This window comes from Penicillium longicatenatum (assembly GCF_028827895.1).
Source record: "Penicillium longicatenatum strain IBT 33135 chromosome Unknown contig_6_segment0_segment0, whole genome shotgun sequence".
Lineage (NCBI taxonomy): Eukaryota > Fungi > Ascomycota > Eurotiomycetes > Eurotiales > Aspergillaceae > Penicillium > Penicillium longicatenatum.
Window position 1 is genome coordinate 1,183,034 of NW_026643123.1, and position 23,024 is coordinate 1,206,057.

General features: G+C 45.9%; 7 protein-coding genes across 7 annotated transcripts; 2 read left to right on the top strand and 5 right to left on the bottom strand.

Annotated features, from left to right (window-relative positions):
* Positions 1–2,178: 2,178 nt before the first annotated feature.
* On the bottom strand, positions 2,179–5,063 carry N7484_008640 (putative DNA mismatch repair protein (Mlh3); the record flags this gene model as incomplete). The annotated part of the gene is made up of 2 exons (XM_057119027.1): positions 2,179–4,769; positions 4,817–5,063. 2 exons carry the CDS (start codon positions 5,061–5,063, stop codon positions 2,179–2,181), a joined length of 2,838 nt encoding a protein of 945 aa, XP_056968582.1.
* A 402-nt stretch (positions 5,064–5,465) lies between these two features.
* On the top strand, positions 5,466–6,816 carry N7484_008641 (uncharacterized protein; the record flags this gene model as incomplete). The annotated part of the gene is made up of 2 exons (XM_057119028.1): positions 5,466–5,499; positions 5,561–6,816. 2 exons carry the CDS (start codon positions 5,466–5,468, stop codon positions 6,814–6,816), a joined length of 1,290 nt encoding a protein of 429 aa, XP_056968583.1.
* A 349-nt stretch (positions 6,817–7,165) lies between these two features.
* Positions 7,166–8,948, bottom strand: N7484_008642 (cytochrome P450; the record flags this gene model as incomplete). The annotated part of the gene is made up of 5 exons (XM_057119029.1): positions 7,166–7,270; positions 7,325–8,101; positions 8,152–8,270; positions 8,326–8,578; positions 8,640–8,948. The coding sequence occupies 5 exons, from the start codon at positions 8,946–8,948 to the stop codon at positions 7,166–7,168; spliced, it is 1,563 nt and encodes a 520-aa protein (XP_056968584.1).
* Positions 8,949–9,881: 933 nt separating this feature from the next.
* Positions 9,882–11,189, top strand: N7484_008643 (uncharacterized protein; the record flags this gene model as incomplete). Its single annotated transcript, XM_057119030.1, has 5 exons — positions 9,882–10,052; positions 10,116–10,491; positions 10,552–10,669; positions 10,727–10,794; positions 10,861–11,189. The coding sequence occupies 5 exons, from the start codon at positions 9,882–9,884 to the stop codon at positions 11,187–11,189; spliced, it is 1,062 nt and encodes a 353-aa protein (XP_056968585.1).
* A 4,895-nt stretch (positions 11,190–16,084) lies between these two features.
* Positions 16,085–16,548, bottom strand: N7484_008644 (uncharacterized protein; the record flags this gene model as incomplete). Its single annotated transcript, XM_057119031.1, has 3 exons — positions 16,085–16,223; positions 16,283–16,459; positions 16,517–16,548. The coding sequence occupies 3 exons, from the start codon at positions 16,546–16,548 to the stop codon at positions 16,085–16,087; spliced, it is 348 nt and encodes a 115-aa protein (XP_056968586.1).
* A 2,374-nt stretch (positions 16,549–18,922) lies between these two features.
* Positions 18,923–20,345, bottom strand: N7484_008645 (uncharacterized protein; the record flags this gene model as incomplete). Its single annotated transcript, XM_057119032.1, has 2 exons — positions 18,923–20,167; positions 20,223–20,345. 2 exons carry the CDS (start codon positions 20,343–20,345, stop codon positions 18,923–18,925), a joined length of 1,368 nt encoding a protein of 455 aa, XP_056968587.1.
* A 983-nt stretch (positions 20,346–21,328) lies between these two features.
* Positions 21,329–22,580, bottom strand: N7484_008646 (uncharacterized protein; the record flags this gene model as incomplete). Its single annotated transcript, XM_057119033.1, has 3 exons — positions 21,329–21,901; positions 21,950–22,119; positions 22,355–22,580. 3 exons carry the CDS (start codon positions 22,578–22,580, stop codon positions 21,329–21,331), a joined length of 969 nt encoding a protein of 322 aa, XP_056968588.1.
* Positions 22,581–23,024: the final 444 nt, after the last annotated feature.

The following is a 23,024-nucleotide window of genomic DNA, read 5'->3' on the forward strand; positions in this document are numbered from 1 at the left end:
TCTGCTATCCGGCGCTCTTCAGCTCTCATCACGTGGCCCTGGCACTGACTTTTTCATAACCGAACTGGGACATGCGGAGCACACTACTGGATTTGATTCCGATTCGAGCATAGTAACTTCAGTCTCATACATCACCTCAGAAATTCCCCAAATTTTAAGACCTACTACAGGGTAATAGCTATCTTTTGACCTAACGTCACTAATTGCCGATGGTTCTTATACCGCTGAGCCTATTTCACCTTTCCTAACATGCGCAACCTCACTGTGAAGAACTTTTATTCCTTGAAGACTTTATGCAAAGACAGTTATGTAGCTTTCTGGAGCAAATGTTGTAGATGGCTGGTTTTGAAAATAAGTCTTGAATGTCATTTGCCTGTCCAATCCAATCAAGTAGAGGTAGCAAAAACTAGCATAGAAAATTGAGCACAGGTAAGTCTCGATCCCGTTGGTGGGATGCATTTCTTCCAAGAGAGTCGTATTTAACACATTCTTCCCTGGACTACAGTGACATTTGTGTTGTGATGTGTGCGTATGTCCTATAAAGGCAATACCCTTCTCTTCAAGACTTCCTATCAAGACTACCTATTACATTAACCCCGACAAAGCAGGTCACACAACCCTCTTATCATCGAAGGACCATATGGACATACAAATCAATCAAATGTGTAACAAGACAAACCTTCCAAAGGAGGGGTTAAAGTGATGTATCCCCTTTCATACCATTCAAAACTTTCCCCTGAGGTCCATGCCACGTCAGACCAAATCGGACCCCCACGAGGTTTATGCAATGCAAGTGATACATCAACTCGTAAATTCATACACAAGACCGGTGACTGCCTTTTACGAGTAAATTTGCATGTAGAATGAGACTAATCTGAAACTATTCCAGTCTTGCATAATTTCTGCAGAGAAATGTTATGCATTGCCGATCTGGTTCATGCTGACTCTTGTTTGTATAACCTTGGGAGGTTGTGGCTAGCTGAGGGACTTAAAAAACCTCAATCTACCATGTGCTGTTTCGAGGTTTTTACTTGTATTCTGCCTTACGCCGAATGAACGAGTATGGTTTTGTATTGTTTTTGATCCTTCCGTATTTTTGTATACAAGTGAGGGGTGATGCTTTACGAGGAGGATGTGATATATCAATTAAGGGTTGGCTGGATTAAGCCATCCGCCAAGACCGGACCTTTCTCTCAGGTTGGGACTTGCATAGATGAGTCAAGTTTCAGTTTCATGAAGGCAAATGTATGAATCGAAGGATCGATGGATTCGGTAGTGAGGTCAGATTTTGCTCCAAGCATTGCGTCGAAGGATTTCTTTCTTGAGGTCCCATACTGCTAAGATGCTACTGTAGTGATTTGCTTGACCGATGCCTATATAAGAGTAGTATTGGAAAGGTCGAATTTTCGAATTTATCAATGAGTGCCTTTCTGGCTTTTTTAAAGGTGAGGCGTATAAGTCCGCCCCCAACATCAGAGACCGTCCAGTGTTAAGAAGCTCAAAACCGAGCCCTCAATAAGTTCAACAATACTAATAACCAGCGTTTGGAGAGCATCTCAAATATGAACCGAGTCAGGGTAATTTATAGGTACATAGAACCCTTCCATACCCATGCCTACACAGCTGCTCCTCCTTCCTTCCTTGAGCCATCTCCCACCCTATTTCGCGGACTGTAGTTCAATTGATCCTTCGGGATCCGGGTAAAATCGTGTCTCTGTTCCTGTTGAGCTTGGCTTTTCTGAGACTGGCTGCGTCGAGGCTGGGTGTGTTGGTGGCCCGGCTCCTGTCGATCTTGACTCTGCTGGTCTTATCCTGGGTTCAGACATTGGTCCAAATGTACATTTCAGGCACGTTGCTTATGATAGTTGTTTCAAAGCAAACCTGGAGCCAAAGGACAGAATAATTAATATGTTCCTCGCTTTTTGCTTTGAAGGGATTGGTAATAAGTGTGGTTTAGTATTCTTGACGTCACGAACATGGGCTAATTGATCATTTGAAGATAAAGCCAAAATGTGATATCCACTGAAAAGAAATCTCATTTGGTAGAATTTTCCAAGCTTGAAAATGGGAACATCTATTAGAGACCCTAGGGAACGAGAGCCGTTGGAAAGCAATAGATCAAAGAAGCCTAGTAATCTATTTTTGTGCATACACCTGGTAGATATTTCAACCAATCACTCAATGTACATATTTTGCCTGGAACGCCTCTATAAAATTCATGCCCGAGTCATCATAGTCATCGTATTCAAGACCCATGCCTCCATCAAATTTGTCGGTCTCATATGTCGGCTGTGGCCGAAGATCAAGAATGGGTATCATGGACGGCCGTCCATGGGCGCATTGAAATGGGAATGCACACCGAGCCAGCCGCAAAATCAATTTCCTGCACTCATCGATACCCAGTGGGTCGTTGAACATAATGGCGGTGCGACATGCACGGGAATTAAGAAGATCAATGATACCCTGGGGACAGCCACTCATCTTTTGTACCCAAGAATGCGGAGTAGAGGATCCCACGGGGGATGATTCGTCCTCGTCGAAGCTCATGCCATGGCTCTCGGAGTGGTTATCTGCAGAAGCCATCACTGCCCCCAGTGGTTTCCTACTACCTTCCTCGTTTGTCCAAATCTCGCGGCGAAGCAATTCAACAATTAAAGTAGGTTCCAATCGACATCGTTCTGCAATAAGAGCTGGCAGCAAATGGACTAAGATGGTTGGCTCGGACTCTGAAGTTTCGCCCGTGTTGTAATGAATCCCCCAGTCTTGGAAGAAGCCGGAATACTTGTGAAAAAGCGTAGCTTCGGTGGAGGAGATCTTGAAGGCAATTGGCTTGATTTCAACAGTGCGAACTTTAGTCTCATACGGCGGCTCTGCTGGAATGAACATTTCTTCAAATAACTGTTCGATTCGGCAGCGTTCATCTGCTGCATGTTGATCAATCAGTACTAAAACTGCGTCCTGTATACCAGCACTCTGCAAAGTTCCTGCGTCCAATTTGGCAAGAATAAACTTTTGATCGACTTGTGCGATGATGGTGGCTTTTGATAGGCTTTGACGCTGCAATTTCCCCCTGAAACTGGCAACTCGAGAAGTCTCTAAAGTTCCAATTTCGTAAAGACAACTGCGAGAAGAAGCCTCGGGGTTAAAATAATTATTTTCAAGATCAAGCCTCGGCAAAGGCATCTCAGTGCGGGTAAGTGTCGGGTTGTCCCATGCTTTCAGTAAATTTTCTACCCAAGATTTCGGAATTGACGGGTTTGATTGAGTGTCTCCTAACCTTGGTAGAGTAGGCCTTGTGAAAGAACTCGACGCCATGGGTCCAACCGTCTGACCGGTTCGGGAATTGATCATATGTGTTTTCCCAGTGCGCTGGTTAACCCAAGGAATCAGCCTGTCCGTTGTCTGGGATTTATCTTCATCGTCATCTTGCTCAACTTCTTTGCTGTGTTCTAGAGAGGTATTCGACAACAGGCTTTCAACATTTTCCTCTCCCTTTGAGCGGCTTTGAGGGCGTTCGGGCAGAGAAAATATCTGTCCTTCAAGACGATTGGCACTATCTCGATCGGGCGCCAAACGAGTATCAAGTCCCTTTGCCGTCTTCACCCTAGACCAGTTATTCAAATTTGGACTTGAATTGACCGATTGCGGTCGCTGGAATGACGGAAGTTTGAGATTGTTGCTGAAGCCTTCTTCCGCACTAGATTCCGCACCGCGTTGCTTAGAGGAAGACCTAGAACGACTTTGACTAACAGAAGGGCCCCCTTGAGCTCGATTTGATATCTTCTCTTGCCGCTTCGTAATACGGGGTCGTAAATTCTGTTGCTTGAGAAATTCCAAGATCATTGCCTCGAGGAGGTCAGTGACGCGTTGTAAGGACTTGTCTGAGTTCGGAGAGACCTCATCACCATCATCACCCAAGAGTAGAGTCGTACTAGTCTCGATACGTATATAAAACATCGGCCACTTATTGACTGGCTTTGCCCAAGCTTTGCCACTAAGACTGCTTGGGGCTTCAGAATGTCCTAAGACAGGGGACGGGCACGTCGCGGTGTTGCGAGATATGTTTCCAGAGACCCCGAAGTCGGAGAGAGATATCAAACGATTTATTTCCTTGAAGAGAATATTTGAACCATTTGGCAGCACCGGATCGTTGCCTAGGGAAACAAATTGGAGCTTTTTCGAAGGACTGGGTACAATGGAGATTGCAGCACAGATTGCGAGATCGGGAATGCTCGCCGAAATGATATGCCACGTGTCCATGTTTCTCGTATTTATCATCCCCGATTGTGCGAGAATTGATCCAATTCGGCGTAGATCAATTGTATTGGCGACATCCACATGATCACCTGGTATAGATCTGTCTAGGCGAATTGAGACTCTTTTGCCCCGTTCCGTATCAGAAAGCACCAACTTCAAGAGCAAAGGATTGGCCAGCATGAGGGAAGCCAGCGAATATCTCAGATTATCCCACTCTCGGTCTAATTCATCTGGTCGTTCAAAGGCGAGAGCTCGACGCTTCACGCGCACCGGCATGTTTCCAAAAAGGTCATTCACCGTCACACATGTGCCATGATCACTAAAGCGAAGACTTTGGTGTACAGGCGAGGGAATCAATCGTGCCACGGGTGTTGAGCGATGAAAAATGACAGAGTTTGTAGTCTGCTGGTGGATATGACAAGATGTCACAGTAAGCAGTGACAATGCACTTAAAGCGGACAGAAAAAGTCCCCGATGACCATATTTGGCAGTTTGCTGGAACTGGGAAGTGTCTGTCGCGTGTTAGCTGTGTCCCAGTCCCATATCCAGTGAGACATACGATGTGCCTTCCCGAGCCCGCCGGTGGACTCAAATTCGATTGAACGAATTCCATCGCCGTCATCTTCGACGATACAGCCCCCGCGCTTGAAATCCACCGAGATGTGGACCGTGCTGGCATTTGCATCTAAGGCATTCTTGACCAATTCCAAAATGACCCCGTTTAGATCAGTGATCGAAATGGAGGATTTGATCTTAGCAGCAACCTCTGGAGGGAGAGCTTGAATCCCTGCTCTTGATGATGCCATGATAGGAGTATTCACGAGCATCAATGTTGAACTATTAACAAACTATGTTTTCCATGGCAACGACGGCTAAGTTGCAATGATGGCAAGAACGTTGCCACTTTTTCATGGTTGTCACATTGCCCAGAAGTAATGGTAAACTAGAAAGAGCCACGATTTCTCGGAAACGAAGGTGAGAATCAAGAAGTCGATCTATTTTTGAAAACAAAGTTGATGAAGAATTCCAGACCGAAATGACATCAAGGGGCACATGACCTGCAAGGACTACCGTGCACGGATAAACAGTCAACCCGCATTGTTCTCATTTGCCTCGGCGCGAACTCCTTTGAAGCTTCACTTGTTGCCTCTGTTAAGTTATCAACACTTGAAAGGGGGTCGGTCCTGGCGTATCTCCCAAATTTCAACATGGCTACAGCCGAAGGGCCCTCACGGGCGCACGGTAATCACTCAGGAGAACATCTGGCCTTTGTGAAACACACTAATGACGTGGTATACAATAGATCGCAACGGTCGCCGTCGCCCATTCTCTAGCTGGATGAAACGCCTCGCAAGCCTCAAAGGCTCCTCTGAATCCGGCTCAAATCGCTGGTCCAACAAACGTTACGGTTCCACCAAGGGGAAGAAGACCCAGGGCAACAACAACCCTTATCCACTATCTGGGATCAATCGGCCAACAAATACAAATGGTTCATATGAAAGCAGTGAGCGTAATTGCCGAGAATCTCACTCACGGAGCGACCCGTCTCTGGTGTATTCGGGCTACGAGAACCATGTTCCTGGGACGGGCGCGAAGTCAACAGCCCCCACTATATCAACAATCGGGGACACTGCAATCTCCGAAGCAGCCTATTCCAAGGCGGGCACAATGGCGACAATAGGTGGAGGCATTAGTACAAATGGAGGAGGCGAGGGTAGCACCTTCTCCTCTCCGAACCCTTCGGTCCGGTCGTTGACCACTACCTTGACAACGGTCCAGTCGGCAGCACCCTCCACTCAGTTATACCCTGCGCAGAATGCTCCGAATAGTCAGGCACAAGGACATTCGACACAGAGCTCTGGAAACCAGCAGGTTCAATTTTCCCATCAATTCCCAACTTCGTCCTCCCCCGCCACGGCTGTGCCCCCACATCTCATACCCCACAGTCAATCCATGACATACTCTACGGCAACAGCGAATAATGTCTTGACCGATAACGCATCGATCCTCACTCTGGCTAGCTCCTCAAAACGTCGACGTAGAAATTCCCTCGATACCAATGCGTCGGTGCGTGCTCTGGCGCCGTCATCGGTTTTCGGTGGAAGTCGCGAGAGCCTGCCACTGAGTGTGCTCAGTGGGAATGTGGTCGAGCCGTCCAATACCTCTGCTTTCAATGCGCAGGGTGTCCTGAGCCGCCCCAGCATTGTAGGACTCGCTAACGCCGAACGCATCAGCGTCTACTCGTCCTCTGGTGTCATACCTATTGCGAACACCGCGGGCGAACGTGGGAGCTTCTATACAAAGCCAAGCGCAACCGCAGGTGACGGAGCTAGCATTCGCAGCGGTGCACCCTCGCATGGTCGCAACGATAGTACAGCTGCCAGCATTACCGGAGTAGGCAGCCCGCTTGCCATGGCATCTGGCCGGGTCAGTCGCAGAAGCTCCGGATGGGGAGAAATCACTGGCGACGAATCAGAAGAGAGACAATCTGGCGACCGGAATGACGAGAAACCAGCGCTGAAGCCTGACGAAAGCTTTCAAGAAGAGGCTAAGGAATAATCCTGACTTGAAGAGGTGATACTATAGACCTCAATGATGTTACGCAAACGCGGCGAAGCGACGGGCCTACTTCAGGTCTTCTTTACTTGTTCTTGCTTTTTCTATTACAATAATGAAATGACGCATGGAAATTGGATTCGGAGGGATTTGTGGGCTGATTTTGCAGTGTTTTATGCTGGCGTTTTCCTTTGGGTCGGACTTGATATCCTTGCGGTATGACTTTGCCTTTGCTTTCCGTGCATAAATTTGCAAATTGAATCGTGTACTCATAACGACCGCGATATAATTACTTTCTTTCCCAGATTGATGTGAAAACTTCCCTCCCCCAGTCCAACGTACATGATCCATTTCACTGAGTCGCAGTACGACGCCGAATAATCATCGGCATATCATACTGATAAACAAACCAAGCATCCCGATACTTCCACTCATGCTTAGGGTCAACAAGTTGAATCTAGCGCATGTTAGTATATTGAAAACACCAAAACGAACGGATCCAACCACTTACATCAAACAAGCTATAAAGCGTGGCAATCAACTTCTTGATCTCCAACATAGCCAAATACCTCCCCATACAAATCCTCCCACCACCTCCAAAAACAAAATCAACTGTATCCTTCATCCGCCGGAACCTCACATCAAACACAGCCTCACTCTCGCCCTCCCCCCTCAGCCAGCGATCGGGATTGAAGCTATCAGCATCATCCCCAAAAACGCCATAATCACGACCCGTAACAAACGGATTAGATCCCACCTTCGTCCCAGCAGGAAGATACCGTCCATCCGGAAGCGTAAAGCCACCCTCGGGCACAATACGCTCAAAAACCATAGCAATGCCAGGATTGATACGCATAGCCTCCCGAATCACAGCGTCTAGATAGGGCAAATCCCGAATCAATGCCCAAGGTGCAGGAGTAGGGAGTGATGCTGCTTCAAGCTCGGATGATAGTTTTGCGGCTGCTGTTGGCGCTTTTGCAAGGTAGTATAGTACTGCGCGCATTGTTGCGGAACTGGTGTCCCCGCCTGCGAGGATGCTGAGCATGAGCCAGTTGACGATTTGTTGGTCGTTCACCAGATCTGGGTTTGCTTGCTTTAGAGCCACGTATTTGTCTAGGGTGTGGGATACGCCCGGTGAGCCTGCAGTTGTATTTTTTGAGGCTAGTTGGGCTTGATATTCTGCTGCGACTTTGAAGGCATACAAGACGCCGGTTAGAGTTGGTTTGGGGCCGATTCGTTTAATCGGGTTTTTGTCGAGGAGGTTGTCTATCCAGGGGACTTGGGAGACCTGATTCGGGTTAGCTCGAGGTTTGTGTTGGATTTAAAGGGATAACCTGCCGGCGCGAAGTAGATGAGACCAGCGGTTGAGTCAGTGATTAGATTGTCGACATCTTTTTCTTGATCGATGAAGCCATAGTGACGGCCGAAGCTGAAGTTCGCCGTGACGTCCCAGGCGACTGGTTAACCTGTTAGTGGAGTTTCAGAGTACAGGATTTTGTAAGAATGACTTACAAAATCCGATCCATTCATCTGCTGGGCAGACTTTGTCGGCATTTTCGCCATCGACAAATCTCAGCGCAAGCTTGTCCACAAACTTGGTCAGAGTCTCGTCGATCAGGGGCTCGTATTCCAAAACCTTGGTCATGCTCCAAAGTCCGCGAATAGGCCGGATATTCCTATCATGCCACTCTTCATCCTGGGAGTTGAAGAGGTTGGATAAACGGTGACCTTCAATAAGCACGTCATTCGGTCTGTACATATCACTCTTCATTCACACTTGAATATCAGCAAAGCTTTCCATGTTGAAAAAATCAAATGCAGCATACCTTCTTCCATGGATTACGGGTCGAATAAATAGTCCGGATCAAATCAGGGTCCGAAATGCTCACGCAATTAGGTCCAATCTGCACTGCATTTCCATATTTGCGATGCAAGTCAAGATGCTTCAGATCGACACGTCCCCGGTATGTATGAATCGCACGCCAGAAATTCGTAACCTTTGCCAAGGTCGGACCAGGAATGGCCTTCAACGGCGAGAAAAATATGTCCCAAACCAGCTTTGTGAGACACAACAATCCCAAAGCGATAAGGCCCTCGGCCCACAAGCCAATAGAAAGTGTGGATAACACCGCCATTGTAGCCAAAACTGCTGCGAACAGACTGAAGTACGTGAGAGGTATCAGAAAGAGAAGGAAAACTGATGTCCGCATATACAGCAATGAAGCTGTCAGGTCAGAAGGATGCGGAGAAACATGTTCAACGGCGAGTGTTTTAGAGTACCCACGAGGGACCCTAGTGAAGTTCAAAACGAAACTCGACACCACGCTAATCAACCTCATAATACGGGGCAACGAGGTCAATGCGAAGGGCCTCGGCTCACAGACCAGTTCTGGGCTTATTATCTCCCGCCATGCGGAACTCAATGGATACCTAAACTAGTCCTTTTAGAACGGGGAACGGCGGGATGTGGAGACCAATGGTAACCCTGTGGCGCTGTGGCCCGAACAAGGCAACTGTAGTCTGTCATCTAATCTAGACTTTTGCAGCGCTTGCTCCTCATCAAAATTATCGTATAACGTCGATAGTTGCCAATTGTGAAAATATGGCTTGTTGAAGAAACGCTAAGCGAAACTCTGTCGTCGCGTAGGAAGGCCAAATAATAGCCGAGCACAGACGCCGCTCGGGCAATGCAACAGTGATCAATTATATTTTCGAACATGTCGTTCGATAGACTCGATTTCCCTGTTTCTTGATCTTCACGGGGCTTAAGGGTCTTCGGATGGGATGAGGCCTTGCATGGTAATGGGTTAGAGAAATGTGACAGATCTCATTTTGGTGCAGAAGCCTGCCTATACGAAGAGGATCCACATGATATGAGTGACCCATCTGAACCAAGAAAAACTCCTGTCATATTTCCAGATTACGTTAGTCTGTTCGATTCACAGTGAAGCTAGTGACAATGCTTAAATCTTGAGGGATTCCCCTACATGTCTTTCTACTGGGCCGCCAATGTTTGCCGGTGAGGTCTGGAATTGTCATTTGCCTTTGCATATGTGTGATTCTACAATATGACTTCGCAGCAGATGGCCTACATGGAAGAGAGCAGGGGCCCTTTGGTGCAGGGTGTTATGTGGACGATGGCGATAGTTCCACTATTTTTTGTTTGTATTCGTTTATATGTGCGGGTTTTCTTGAAGCGGGTTTTTGGCTGGGATGATTTCATCATTTTCATCGCGATTGTGAGTACATGATATTGGGCCTCTTTAGATGCATGGAAAATGCTCTGTACTGATTCTCTCCAGTCTCTTCTTATCGCATACGCCGCTGTGTGTCATGTCGCTACCCATTTAGGTCTTGGAAAGCATCTGATTGTTGTGGAAGAGAACCCGAACAATCTCATGTCAGTGGCCTTACTATGTGACATTGGCGAAGTATTGGCAATCATGGCGTGCACATTGGGAAAAACATCATTTGCAGTGACACTCATGCGAATCGTGGTGAAAAGGTGGATGCTGGTATTGCTTTGGTTTGTGATCATCACTATGAATCTAGTCAACACCCTGACAGCATTCTTTGTGTTTTTGCAATGCAAAGATCCTCGTCATCTGTGGAATCCTATGATTCCTTCCAAGTGCTGGCCTGCGGATGTTTTCACTAATTATTCGCTTTTTGTCGGAGGTGAGTAAAAAAGGACTGTTCTACATTCTACCTATATCTTAGTATACTAACTCCGAACAGCATACTCTGGTGCTCAAGACTTTGTCCTAGCCCTTCTTCCCTGGACAATAGTCTGGAATCTGCAAATGAAGAAAAAGGAGAAGTTTGGTGTGGCATTCGCCATGAGCCTAGGCGTATTGTAAGCATTTGTCGAAGCCGCTCACACCAAACGCCTCTCACTAACTTTATTCCCCAGTGCCGGTGCTGCTGCCATCGTCAAAACAACCTACCTAGTCGCCCTTTCAGCCAGATCAGACTTTACATGTAAGATTTGCAATATTTGCAGATACTAACAAGGTATATCGCTAACCTGAAATGATGTATCTGCAGGGGAACTCGCTCCATTACTCTACTGGGCCGCTGTCGAAGACGGCCTAGCGATCACGGCCGCCTCAATCCCGGCACTTAAACCTCTGTTAGTGAGCATCTTCCCTAGCTCAACAGGTGAAAACTACAATATGATATCCTATCCACTGAAACTGCCTGGAAAGAAAATCTTTGATCCTTCACAGGGAGAGACGCAGACGGATATTGGACATGAGAGTCTTCGTGGTACAGAGAGTCAGACTGCTATTATTGAGTCACAATCGCTTGGGAAAGAGGGTGAGAGTATCAATCTCAGGACGGAGGTTTCTGTTATGTATACTCGATCTCCGTGAGAAATTAGGTACGGGCTCACTCCGGGGCGGTAACACCCTCACGAGCTCGAGCCGTGCAAAATCATGGCAATTCAAACTCTAGCCCTATCATTCCCCACGAAGATGACCCACATAAAGTATAAAAATTGATATCGGTTTACGAGGCTCACATTGAAGCTATTGCAAGATTAATATTTGAGGAAAAATATCAAATTTTTCCTTTATTTTTCCTTTCTTGAGTATTGTGGCATTAAACATTGTGGCATTATAAACTGACTTCTAGAGAGCTGCTCATAATGACCTCACTTCCAGAGAGCTCTAGACGCTTCTCAAGTGCCCTGGTTCTCCATTAAGCCTACTTCAATCCTACGTACTGGTCCAGTCACGTTTCAGTACTGATTCAGTACTTTCTCAAATAAGACACAGGCGTTAGGATCCATCTCTATAATTATTGCGAGAATAGGTAGACATATTTTCTTCTTGGCATATATAGGAAGATTTCAAATGTCGAGATGGAAAGACTTTTCAAGTAGCACATATAGCCAATAGGTAGGCTTATCACCTGTATAGATATGTTATATGCTCAAATTACAATGAAGGAAAATGTCTCACCTGGGCTCATACATAAAATTTATTCTACCAGAATATATTACATGATTAATCTGGATGAAGGCTACGACGACCGTGACATATATCGGAGCCAAGAATAGCCAACAGAAATGACTTAGAGATATCTCAGACTATGGCAAGCGTAATGAGTAAGAGGGATGAAGAAGAACTGAAACATAAAATCTAATTCAGCTCTTGAACCTCCTTAACGCGCAAACAATCGTGACAACCAGTAAACTGAAAAATGCATATCAGAAGTACCAGAAATCGATGCTGTCATCAGCATCTCATCTTACGAATCTTATAAACTGTAATCTGGATGATGCTAGAATAGTCAAGTTTCTAACAATTTGGGCTTCGGTGACAGATGGTTAAAGGATAATATAGGGTATACATATAATAATGACGTATCTAAGTCATTTTGAACGCTCTAAGTCTTTAATAACCTATAAGATAAGGCTATCATTTCTGTAAGTCCCCCCCTAGAAGAGATTTCAATTTGCATTATCGGTATAACTCAACATGGCTCTGCTGATACTCAATGCACGCTTTCTACGTCCATTCTATCTTCGCTTATTGGGCTAGAAATAGGAATATTTATCTTTATTTTACTAACCTCTTCATCAAAGTTGTTAAATACTTCACCAAAAAACAACACAGCCCGGACACGGATATGAGTATTAAGCATGAAAGCCATGCGCATGAGACCACGCTTTATCCGTTTGCCAACTATACCCGTCGTCCAGCGTTTACAACTTCTAAAACCATGCCTGGACACGCATTTCTGATATGGATCGAGATATTACGCTTCAAACTGCGAATCATCCCGACTTACGGGACCTTGAAGCAGCAATATCTTGGATGCACTAGCGATTCTAAATGAATCACTTATGGTGAATAATGATTCTCTTCTTGGAATTCGCAAATATCTAATGGGGTGACTATCCGATAGACTGGATGTATTTTTTGAAAATTATTCGGGACAGGGCTACAATTACGATCGAACTGGCTATAATTGCGAAATCATTTGGCCTATGTAATCTAAATTTTGCCAGGGGAAACGTTGCTATGCAAATTCAATACTATGCGCTCTCAAGAGAATAAGGTGGAATCCGGGATCCATGCAAGCAAGGTCTACAGCTGAGAAATTACGAGCGTAAAATGCTAATCCAAGAACCGCCTTGTCGGAGGGGACTTCAGTGCGCCACATGATACCCAGGACATTGACCATCTCGGCAAGATTGGTATGAGAGTTGAGAACATCTTAAGTGGACTCATCTCAGTTGGCGAGATATAACGTGCTCACTTTGATACTTCAGACCTTGTTGTCACTCCACACTGCTGATCTGTCGGCAACGGGCGGAAATGCAAAATCCAAAAGATTTTAAATGCCTGGTAGAGGCTTCCTTTTGATCTATAAAGAAGGCTCATGGACCAGTAACAGCACAAGCCAATGGTTGTCTTCATTTAATGGGCTGAGCCGTATATTCTCTCGGTTCCTCTGATAGAATGCGCTGTATCGGCGACTTGATAATGGAGACTGTCATGTCTGAAGTACCTAAGCTCACTTTCAGGGGTAGAGATGTACTCAACTGAGGTTGTCTGGCTGCGATCTCCAAACTGCAGTGGGCTTGGTGTGCTTGTGTGCGTGTATTAGTCCCGAGTCTCTCTAGGCGTCTCAATAAGTGCTTTTTAATATGAATCAAAGTTTAGATAATTGAGCTGAGTATATCTCGGCGCTATTGTAGATGGAAGCATGACCTGTGTGAGCACTGGCGCTGGTAAGTGACCAATTATAAGATCTTTCAACTCAGACAATATGTACACTGTGGATTGAAACGAAGGTGTAGAAGCCATTACTGTGGTGTTTCAAATATCAGAGGGACACTATCTAGTCAAAAGTATTTCCCCAGCTCAGTCTAGAGGCCCCACCCCTTCATACTAAAACATCAAATTTTACGTATAATATTGCCCACCATAATTCTGCTATATACCTCTGAATGTACTATTAAATGCTGCTATATCTTCCTCTATTGATAAGCTCTAGATGTAACCACAAAGGTATTAGTAGCGTTTAAAAGCTCAGTGAGTGCCTCGGCGGGTCCACCATATTTGCACATAAACTTTCAACCCGCTCTATCGTCACCAAAGCTGTACGAATCTTCATATTATCTTCTCAAAATACTTCCCTATGGCCATGGATTGATAATAGACCTTTTTGAAGCGAGTCCGTCTAATATTGAGTGGTATATTTTTTCCAAAGGTTGGTTTTTGGGGTGACCTTACCGGACCCGAACTTGGGGAAATACTTACGGTCCCCATTGTTGTTGAAAGTTCAGGGATCTTTGGTTGTCATGAATGAAGGATTTGCTTCCTAGTAATTTGCAATGCCAGGCAGTTATCGAATCCGTTTATTTCCGATGAACTCGTTTGAAATTGAAATTCCAACTAGCTGTCTCTCAAATCTGATATGTCTAAGTTATATTTTATTCCGCCGGGCCGTCATCCCCACCAAGCTCCCAGCCAAATGACCAGTGAGCTTCCGCACGGCTTCTTACATGATTCAAAGCTCGGTCATTGCTAAGTATCTTAGTGGGCAAAACGCTTGGTAGATGTAGCTGAAATCAAAAGGGCAATTCTTGACTTGGGTCATTTCGGCTTTCTGCCAGGTCACATTCAGACCGGAACTTTCTAATTTGAATTCATTCTAGCTTGTGGCGGTAACGAGCTACCTTAAAAAGTTAGCACCATTGCAAAATTATAGGATCTTCTTTGATCTAGTCGCAAACATTTATCTGGAAAGTGCAGTTTTATTCTAACTGGAATTTTGACGTTACTTTAAGATTAAATTTTGATTTTGTAGACAAAAAAATAAACTTAGACTGGATCAATAGTCTAACCTTGAGTGTCTTGAGACTTCAGTACTAAGTAGGTAATACTTGGGACTAGGCGTTCTATATTACATTCATAATACACAACGATTTCCGAAGGATCCATTGATTTGATCAGACAAGGAATAACACGATCACTTGTACCTGCTAATGTTTCAACGACAACAAGATAAATAAATATCCCAAGAATCCAGTGAGCAACCGTTCGAAATGGAGAACCTTAGCTTGGATAATTAAAAGCCTATGCACACCGTTTCTCCGGTCAGACTACAGGGTGTTGGACACTATTTGCATGAATTAGTGATTCTTACTTCTTAGCCAAGGCAATATTCCACAGGCTACTTACACATATATCTGCACCACTTGGATTGGAAGCAGGTGGGCAGGTATTAGTAGCGAGACAGCAACCTGGATGCGGTCCACCTGTTATACAGGTCGTTGAAGCTGGACACTATAATACAGTTAGTTTTGAAGCGATATATAGAAAGATAGATAACATTTACGCAAATTCCTGTTGCCGCACAGAAGGGCGTTGCGGCGGGGCAAGTGATACATATACCATTGACACAGGCACCTCCGCCCGGACCAGGAGGGCACTAAAAAAGTCAGCTTAGCAACGATTATTTCAGTCTATCCTCGAAAGGATGTTAAAGCTTACCGATTTATTGCATTGTCCACAACTGGTCAAGCTAGTGGCTAGGTCAGAACACACTTCATTACAACAAGCAGGTAGTATGCCAGTGCATGTAGGAGTAGTGCAGGCTCCGCAATGATTGATATCCGAGCTAAAATCGGTACATGTACCATTGCAGCAAGCGGGTATCAGGCCTCCACACGGGAATGAAAAACAGTTACCGCAGTGGTTGACATCCGTGTGGAGATCTGTACATTTTCCACTACAGCAGGCAGAGTTACTGCCTGTACAGGGAGCCGCTGTACAGGCTCCACAGTGGGTTGTACTAGTCGCCAAATCTGTACAGGTGCCATTGCAACAGGCTGGTTCGGCTCCGAGGCATGGAAGTGTAAGACAAGCACCGCAGTGGTTAGTATCGGCGCTCAGATCTGTGCATGTGCCTGCACAGCAGGCGGGATTGCTACCGGTGCAGGCTGTTGCGTTGCAAGCGCCACAGTGGGCGATACTTGATGCAAGATCAGCACAGGTTCCGTTACAACATGCAGGAATCAAACCCGTGCATAGAGCCGCTGTGCATGATCCGCAGTGGAATGGGTCGGCGTTAAGATCTGTGCATATACCTGTGCAGCAGGCGGGCTTGGAACCCGTACACGGAGCAGCACCGCATGAACCACAGTGTAGAGGGCTCGAAAGTAAGTCGGTACAGTTACCGGAGCAGCAAGCGGGAAATTGACCGGTACATGGAGCAGCTCCACAACTTCCACAGTGCGTAATGCTGGTGGCTAAATCAGTGCATGTGCTGTTGCAACATGCGGGCATTTGGCCAAGGCATGGAAAAGAATTGCAACTACCGCAATGAGTTGGATTCGAGGTAAGATCTGTGCAGTTTCCAGAGCAGCAAGTTGAGGCGGTTGGCGGGCACTATGGTTATCAGCCAAGTTGGTGTTATGCTTGCCGCGAACAATACAACAAGTACTTACAGTGGTACTACACTTGCCACAATGAGTAGAGCTAGAGCTGAGGTCTGCACATGCTCCAGAGCAACATGCTGGAGTGACTCCAAGACACGGGATTGTAAGACAGGCGCCACAGTGATTAGGATCTGAGAATAAGTCAGCACATCCTCCGAGGCAACAGGCTGGTTGAATTCCGGTGCACTACTCGGCGTGTCAGATTAGAAATCTCGACTAAAATCGCTTTCCATATCCGCTTACGGTAGTACTGCATCTTCCACAATGATTGGCATCCGTCGCAATATCAGTGCATTCTCCTGAGCAGCATGCTGGTATTATTCCCAGACAAGGTGTTCCATCGCAAGCTCCGCAATGATGAATGTCAGAGTCGAGGTCACTACATATACCTGTGCAGCAGGTTGGATCGACTCCTGAGCACTTCGCGACTTTGTTAGGTGGAATTATGTAGGTAGAAGGTAAAATGGGGCTCACTTTCGATCCACAACCTCCACAGTCCGTGGTCGATGATATTAGATCAGCACATTTTCCGGAACAGCAAGCGGGTATCGTTCCAGTGCACTGCGAAGATATGCTATATTTGAGCTTTCTGCCATGAAAGTGTCATGTGATAATTCACGACTCACTGTTGGTGTGCTGCACCCCCCGCAATGCGTGAGACTCGTTGCCAGATCTTGGCAGGTACCATTGCAACATGCAGGTTGGAATCCGGTACACTTTCGTGGGTCAGAACTTTCACATATTTCTAGGAGATCTTAGGCTCACCGGAAACGCATTACAACTTCCACATTTGGTTATTGATGTGGCAAGATCCGCGCAGTTGCCAAAGCAGCAAGCAGGCTGCTGTCCAGCGCACTAGAAGAATTTTATTAGCTCGGATCTGTTCAATGTCGATGTCACGCTTCTCGACTGAAGCGAAGCTAGCTCGAATGAGTGCTTTCACCTAGCAATGACATAGGAGAACCTTGGAGGGGAAGACGAATGAAAACAGACAAATATGGAGCTGAAGTCCCAGTTCCATCGAATGAATATCTCAATATCTTACAGTATTATTGCAGGACCCGCAGCTGGTAATACTTTGGCCAAAGTCTGTGCAATTTCCTGAGCAGCAGCCAGGAATTTGTTGCCCTGCACACTAAATGATATGTTAAATAACAAGATCTTGGTTGATGGTGAAGACTCCAATATCAAAGCCAGGCTTACTGGTGCGTTGCAATTCCCACAGTTATTGGCGTCCGCTTGCGTATTCACGCAATTGAAGTTGCAGCATGTTTGATTGGTAGGACACTGTAGAGGGACCCTATTAAATTGAAATTCCATCTGCTTTGGATACGTCGTTTTCGGAGTTGGAACTTACTGGCTTCCACGGCAAGAATGGAGCGCAAAGAAGACCGTGATCATCAGTTGCGTAGGGAGTGGCCCTAACGGTTGCAACAACGGATAAACTTGCATTCAAAGGCTTTGCATCCGAGGAAACAAGTCCACTTATCAAAATTACTAGTTCCCATCAGAAATTAATAGAGAGAAAAGAAACCATCAGAAATGGAATGTCTCACCAAAGGCATGGAAAAGAAACAATCTTTGGCAGGCCATCTTTAACAATGCCAGGTATGAGATAAGGCTAATAAAGTTTCCCAGTAAGCTCCTTGAAGCAGATAGATTGAGGCTTTACAAGTTGAGAATATTTCCATGAAAATGAGAATTCTTCATATAAAGTGTTGTCTATATTACACAAATATTTCCCACATGACAGCTTCGGTGCAAAATGGGAGTTTATAATCAATGATTTCCTCCTTGATTGTGTCACTTTCCTGCTTGCGTCCGCTTCTTTACTGCGTTGGCCGAGGATAACTCTTTGGGATTGTTCTCAATTGAGGCCTTCTAATGTCTTACACCCTCGGGCTGCTTGACGGCTACTCTATAAACTTCTATTTCGAACGGGGTGTCATAGACAGGATAATGCAACAATATTTAAGTTTTAGTTCACTGCTCGACAACGTTGTGGTACGACGTTTGTTTGCTACACATATCCCCACTTCATATTTAAACTGCCGATATATTAAACTAATCAATGATGAAAATGGCATATATGCTCTCAACTCAGACTCGGCTATGTCGAGTGGGAGGGCCGTTCAAAATATATAAATGTATAAGCGGCCCGAGAGACACATGATTGTATCCCATAAGGCCAAGCTTTCAAAGATACAGGAAAAAGCCTACCAAGATATCCACTGGCAAATACCGAGTCTGTGATACCAAATCCTACTGTAACCAATGACAACGGTTGTGTCACCCGTGAGCTTCAAATAACGGTAAATATGTAGATGGTAAGAGCGACACCTGGCGATATATAGAGATCTGCCCCAATTTCGGTTTTTCTCCAAGGTGAGGACGGTGCGTACTGGCCAGTCAAAATCAAGTACTCAAAGGTGAGAGGGCCGGCCGCTCTTAAAAATTATTGGTGGTTACATAGCGATAGGTGTCTAGACGGGTTGATACCATACCAGTAGAAGGGTGTTAGTACAGAAGCTTGGCATAGCAGAGTTGGATAGTAGAATAAATCATTGTCTTCACAAGGAACAGAATTTCATTATGCGAACCATATACATGGTATAAATATGCGAAAATTATGCTGCATACAGACATTATTCATGAAGCCCACGGAACCTCGATATCGAGGCTATCTGCTATTCGCAGAGCCGAGGCTATGCACCCCTCGAGCAGGACCATACCGTCCCAACACCAACTTCCCACAAGCCAGACATTCCCGTCCCCGTTCCGCCATTGCTTCGAGTCTACGTCACTTTGTGACGGTGGGCCGAAGATCTCATTCGTCACTTTCCGGCTGATAGGAGTCCGCAGAGTCCGTGTAAACGTCACAGTGTGTTCTATTTTCGAGGGATCAATGGGAATGATAGGCGAAGTCGTGATGATGACAGAAGAAAGATGCTCATGAGTGAATTCAGTTGACGAAGAATTCGAACAAAGATGGATTCGTTCAGGAGGCGGAAGACCAGGCTCAGGGTTTATATTTCCATCCACGACCTGGCTGCATTTCTTCAACCGGTCGAAATCACGATGAACATATGCAGGGACGGAAGCGGTCGGGATAACAGCTAGCGCACTTCGAAGCGGAGAGAAGATAGCGCGAACAACATCCGGGGTAACGGCCATGATGACATGATCATACAACTTGGATTCCACGAAGCCGGTATCATCGTTCTTCCAGGTCAGTTGGGCTTTCGAGCCGACATTCTCGACCTTAGTCGCTGCTGAGGAATATCGCACATTGAGACCCTTGGAAAGTTTATCTTGAACTTTACTGACGCCACCGATGACGGTGTAATGCGGTTTGCGGAAGGTCTTGGCCTGATAATCGACGATATCGACCGCTGGGAAATTCAGTAATGCATCATGGGGACAAGTTGTCACCGCAGACATGATTGGAAGATAGTAATGCTTCACGAAATATTGTGGCAAACAGATTCTCGCCGCGTACTGGCGAAAGGTTTCTGATGGCCTTGAACCATCTCCTTGTCTAGGCTCGATGAAGAATGAACAAGCCACCATCCAGAGGTAGCAGACTAACAGGTAGAGGGCCTCGACAAGCCAGGATGCCCATGAAGATCCTCGAGGTCGAAGTGGGGGGAATTGATGGGTGTGAGATGAATGAATGAATCGCGTATGCATATCGTTTGGATTTGATTCCGAGATAGTTGAAAATGGAAAAATAAATCTTTGCGATCCATATTCAATTCCCAGATAGTCGTACATACGTCTCAGATTGTCGTAGAAACCACTTGCAAAGGCTCGCATGGGCAGATCCACCCGCTGCTCTGTCCCCGCGTTGGTCTTGACAGTGAGCGACGCAGAGTCGAGCGACAATTCTTTTTGCTACAAGGTAAATTAGAGCCAAAACCAATTAAGGTATTTTAAACATATCACCCACCTTCTCAAACACCTCCACATCGAATCTAGCACGTGGGTCGTTCCTTAATATGTATGCAGTGATGAGGCCGGCCATGCCAGTGCCAATAACGGCGACCGACTGGCGCGATTCGACCGATGACATGATTGCAACAGAGCGCTCCTCAGAGTTGCCATAGAATCAAGAAACAAGTTTGTTCCTGGATGTTGAGAGCTGTGACCGCCTTGGAATCCGATTGATCTGCAGAAACAGGCTTTGTCAGCGCCTTGGGTCTCGATCAAAATGGTTGACCCCCTTTTCTCGGTGACCAACTTTCATCATAAACTGACCCTGTTCCCATGTGACAATTTTGCATCGAGCTCCAGTTTGAACCAATGGGATTTCCCCGATTTCTGCCGCTTGGCATGATCGAAGCCAAGACCTTGAGCCTAGACATTTTGGCTTGTTTGTTCTGTTTGCTTCTAGCTCATTCGTTCCTCTTCTACAGTGCGAGCGTTGAGCTGCTTTCTACGCTGAACTATATATTCGTAATATGGAATGCGACTAAAGCTACAATGCCTTTTTCAGCTAAACTTCTGCTTTCACGATTCACCTTTCTGTCTAGGTACTTGCCGCTGGAACCCATGCCAATTCGGCGCCAGGCAAGCGCTGTTGGACGAAAGGCGCTGTGCAGTAAAGGTAAATTAAGTCAACAGAGTAAAGGATTAGAAAGCACTAGCCATACTAAGGAATGCAAGAGTTCATCTTCCATTCAAAGAGAGCTATGTGTAACACTTCTCTAGCGTAATGGCCGGTGTTTGACTCCCGAGACTTCCACTAACCTGGACAAAGATTGAATCCATCCATGGATAATCATCCATCTCCCTCCTCGCAAAATGGGAAGTTTGTCTTCTTGCACGACCACAGTCACACTTGAGACCAATTCTTTTTTCTGTTCTATATGTTCTCGGGTTCGATTTTGTATTGCGCTGCCCAGCTCGGATCACCAAATACTAACTTCAGTATCGAATGTGTCACCAAGCTCCAAGAGGTGGTTGCGTGAATGGCTTCCAGGAGAAACAGGTAATTGAATGCTCTGCTCTCGAGGCAAATTTCCTTCAACGCCATACTCTTGTCCAAAATTTTGACTAAGGACTGAAGCATGATGGCTTTTCAATACAGGTCGTTTCGTCCAGCTGGCTGGCGAAGTAGATAAACTTTCTATCCCGATTCGTAGGTCTCTCGCGCTCTTTTACATAAACGCACATCCATTCGACAGAGGGATCGCCTTTCTGACGTTCATGAATCCGTTGATCAACATGACCTTGGTGAGTATCGGATAAGTCTTGATACTGCTGGGCTGCAGATTTTCTATGAGCCCTTTTCTGAACCTTAATGGAGATTTCATTTTGAGGGAGGCATATGCGAGTCCGTTCCACATATATCCATGTCGCCTTTGTCCCGTTGATTGGATCCGCTTTGAAGAATGTATAACCCTCATAGACCATTTCATTTGACTTTTCTGCGACCGGAGCACTATTGGACGATGCATGGGGCTGTGCTGCAGAGACGGGAATAGCAATGGGTCGAATTTGTTGTGGTAGTGCCACCATGTCACCCTGGCTGTCCGATTTCAAAGAACCACCGGCAACGTCGCAAGGAGGGCCTAGAAAAGATTCTTCCTCCGTCGGCTGCTTCTGTTTCAAGCAGCCGATCTCGTTCTACGATAAAGCGCGCAAGGTGTCAATTATAAATGCACGGTTCTGGACAAATATTTCGGGAGTAATGCCGATGCTCTGTAGCTCCTTGCGAAGTTGCCTCCACTCCTCTTTCTCGTCTGCTGAAAGTGACACGGTTGACAAGGTCGACGATTCGCGCTTGCCGGTACGTATTTCATTCATGAAATCCCTCAACATTCGCTCAATTTTCATGCGATGATCTGCTCAGAATTATTAACCATATATCGATGGCCATGGTATTTGAACGCTTTACCGTATCATATTGGCATTCAGAACATTCAACCCATTGATATATGTCGTAAGCTTTGTGCTGAGATCGATCAATTCGTCGTACGCCCAGCCCATCCGTTCCCAGGTAACCTGAGTTTGAGCAGTGACACCATCAAAGTGGCCTTTCAACTTTGAAGGTCATCTAAAGCACTATGGCACAGTTACCCAATGCTTCTTTCAATCCGGGGATCTGTTCAGTATCTGTATGGACGCCCTGCGTATGCTCCTCGGTCCCATCAAGAACGGCTACGAGAAGGCCAATCTTGTCTCTGATTTGGCCAAATATCTCCGACGAGCTAAAGAGCGACTTGAAGAGAGATTTTGCGAGTGGGCGGACTGTTGTGATATTATCTAGTGGGGTAAGCACGTCAAAATTCAGCATGTACCACATTTTTCACAGTCACTTAAGGCGTTGAGGTTTGCATACAGATATTGACATTCCCATTTGCGGTGATATTACCACTGAAGATAGCGCCTCCTTGAGTATTGTTCGATTCTGACCGCTGTATAGAATCCGCCGTGTTAAAAGGCCCACTTCCACTTTAACCTGTCTGAATAACTCACATTGCCATTGTAAATCCCTGCTTGAAATCCTGGATTAAGACCACCAAAAGATATCGATGTCATTATCGCGTCAAGAAGTAAAAGACCATGTCCGTGGAGACCGTAGGCTGCAAAGGGAGGGATGCTTGCACAGCATGAGAAGAAACCGGGGGTGCTCGACTCAGCCCCGATTCCATATATCAGGTGATGCTGCAGGAGTCTTTTGAGCAGCCAGCGCATCGTCTAATGATAAGTAATTACACACTGCCCCCCGTGAGGCTCCAAGCTTGAA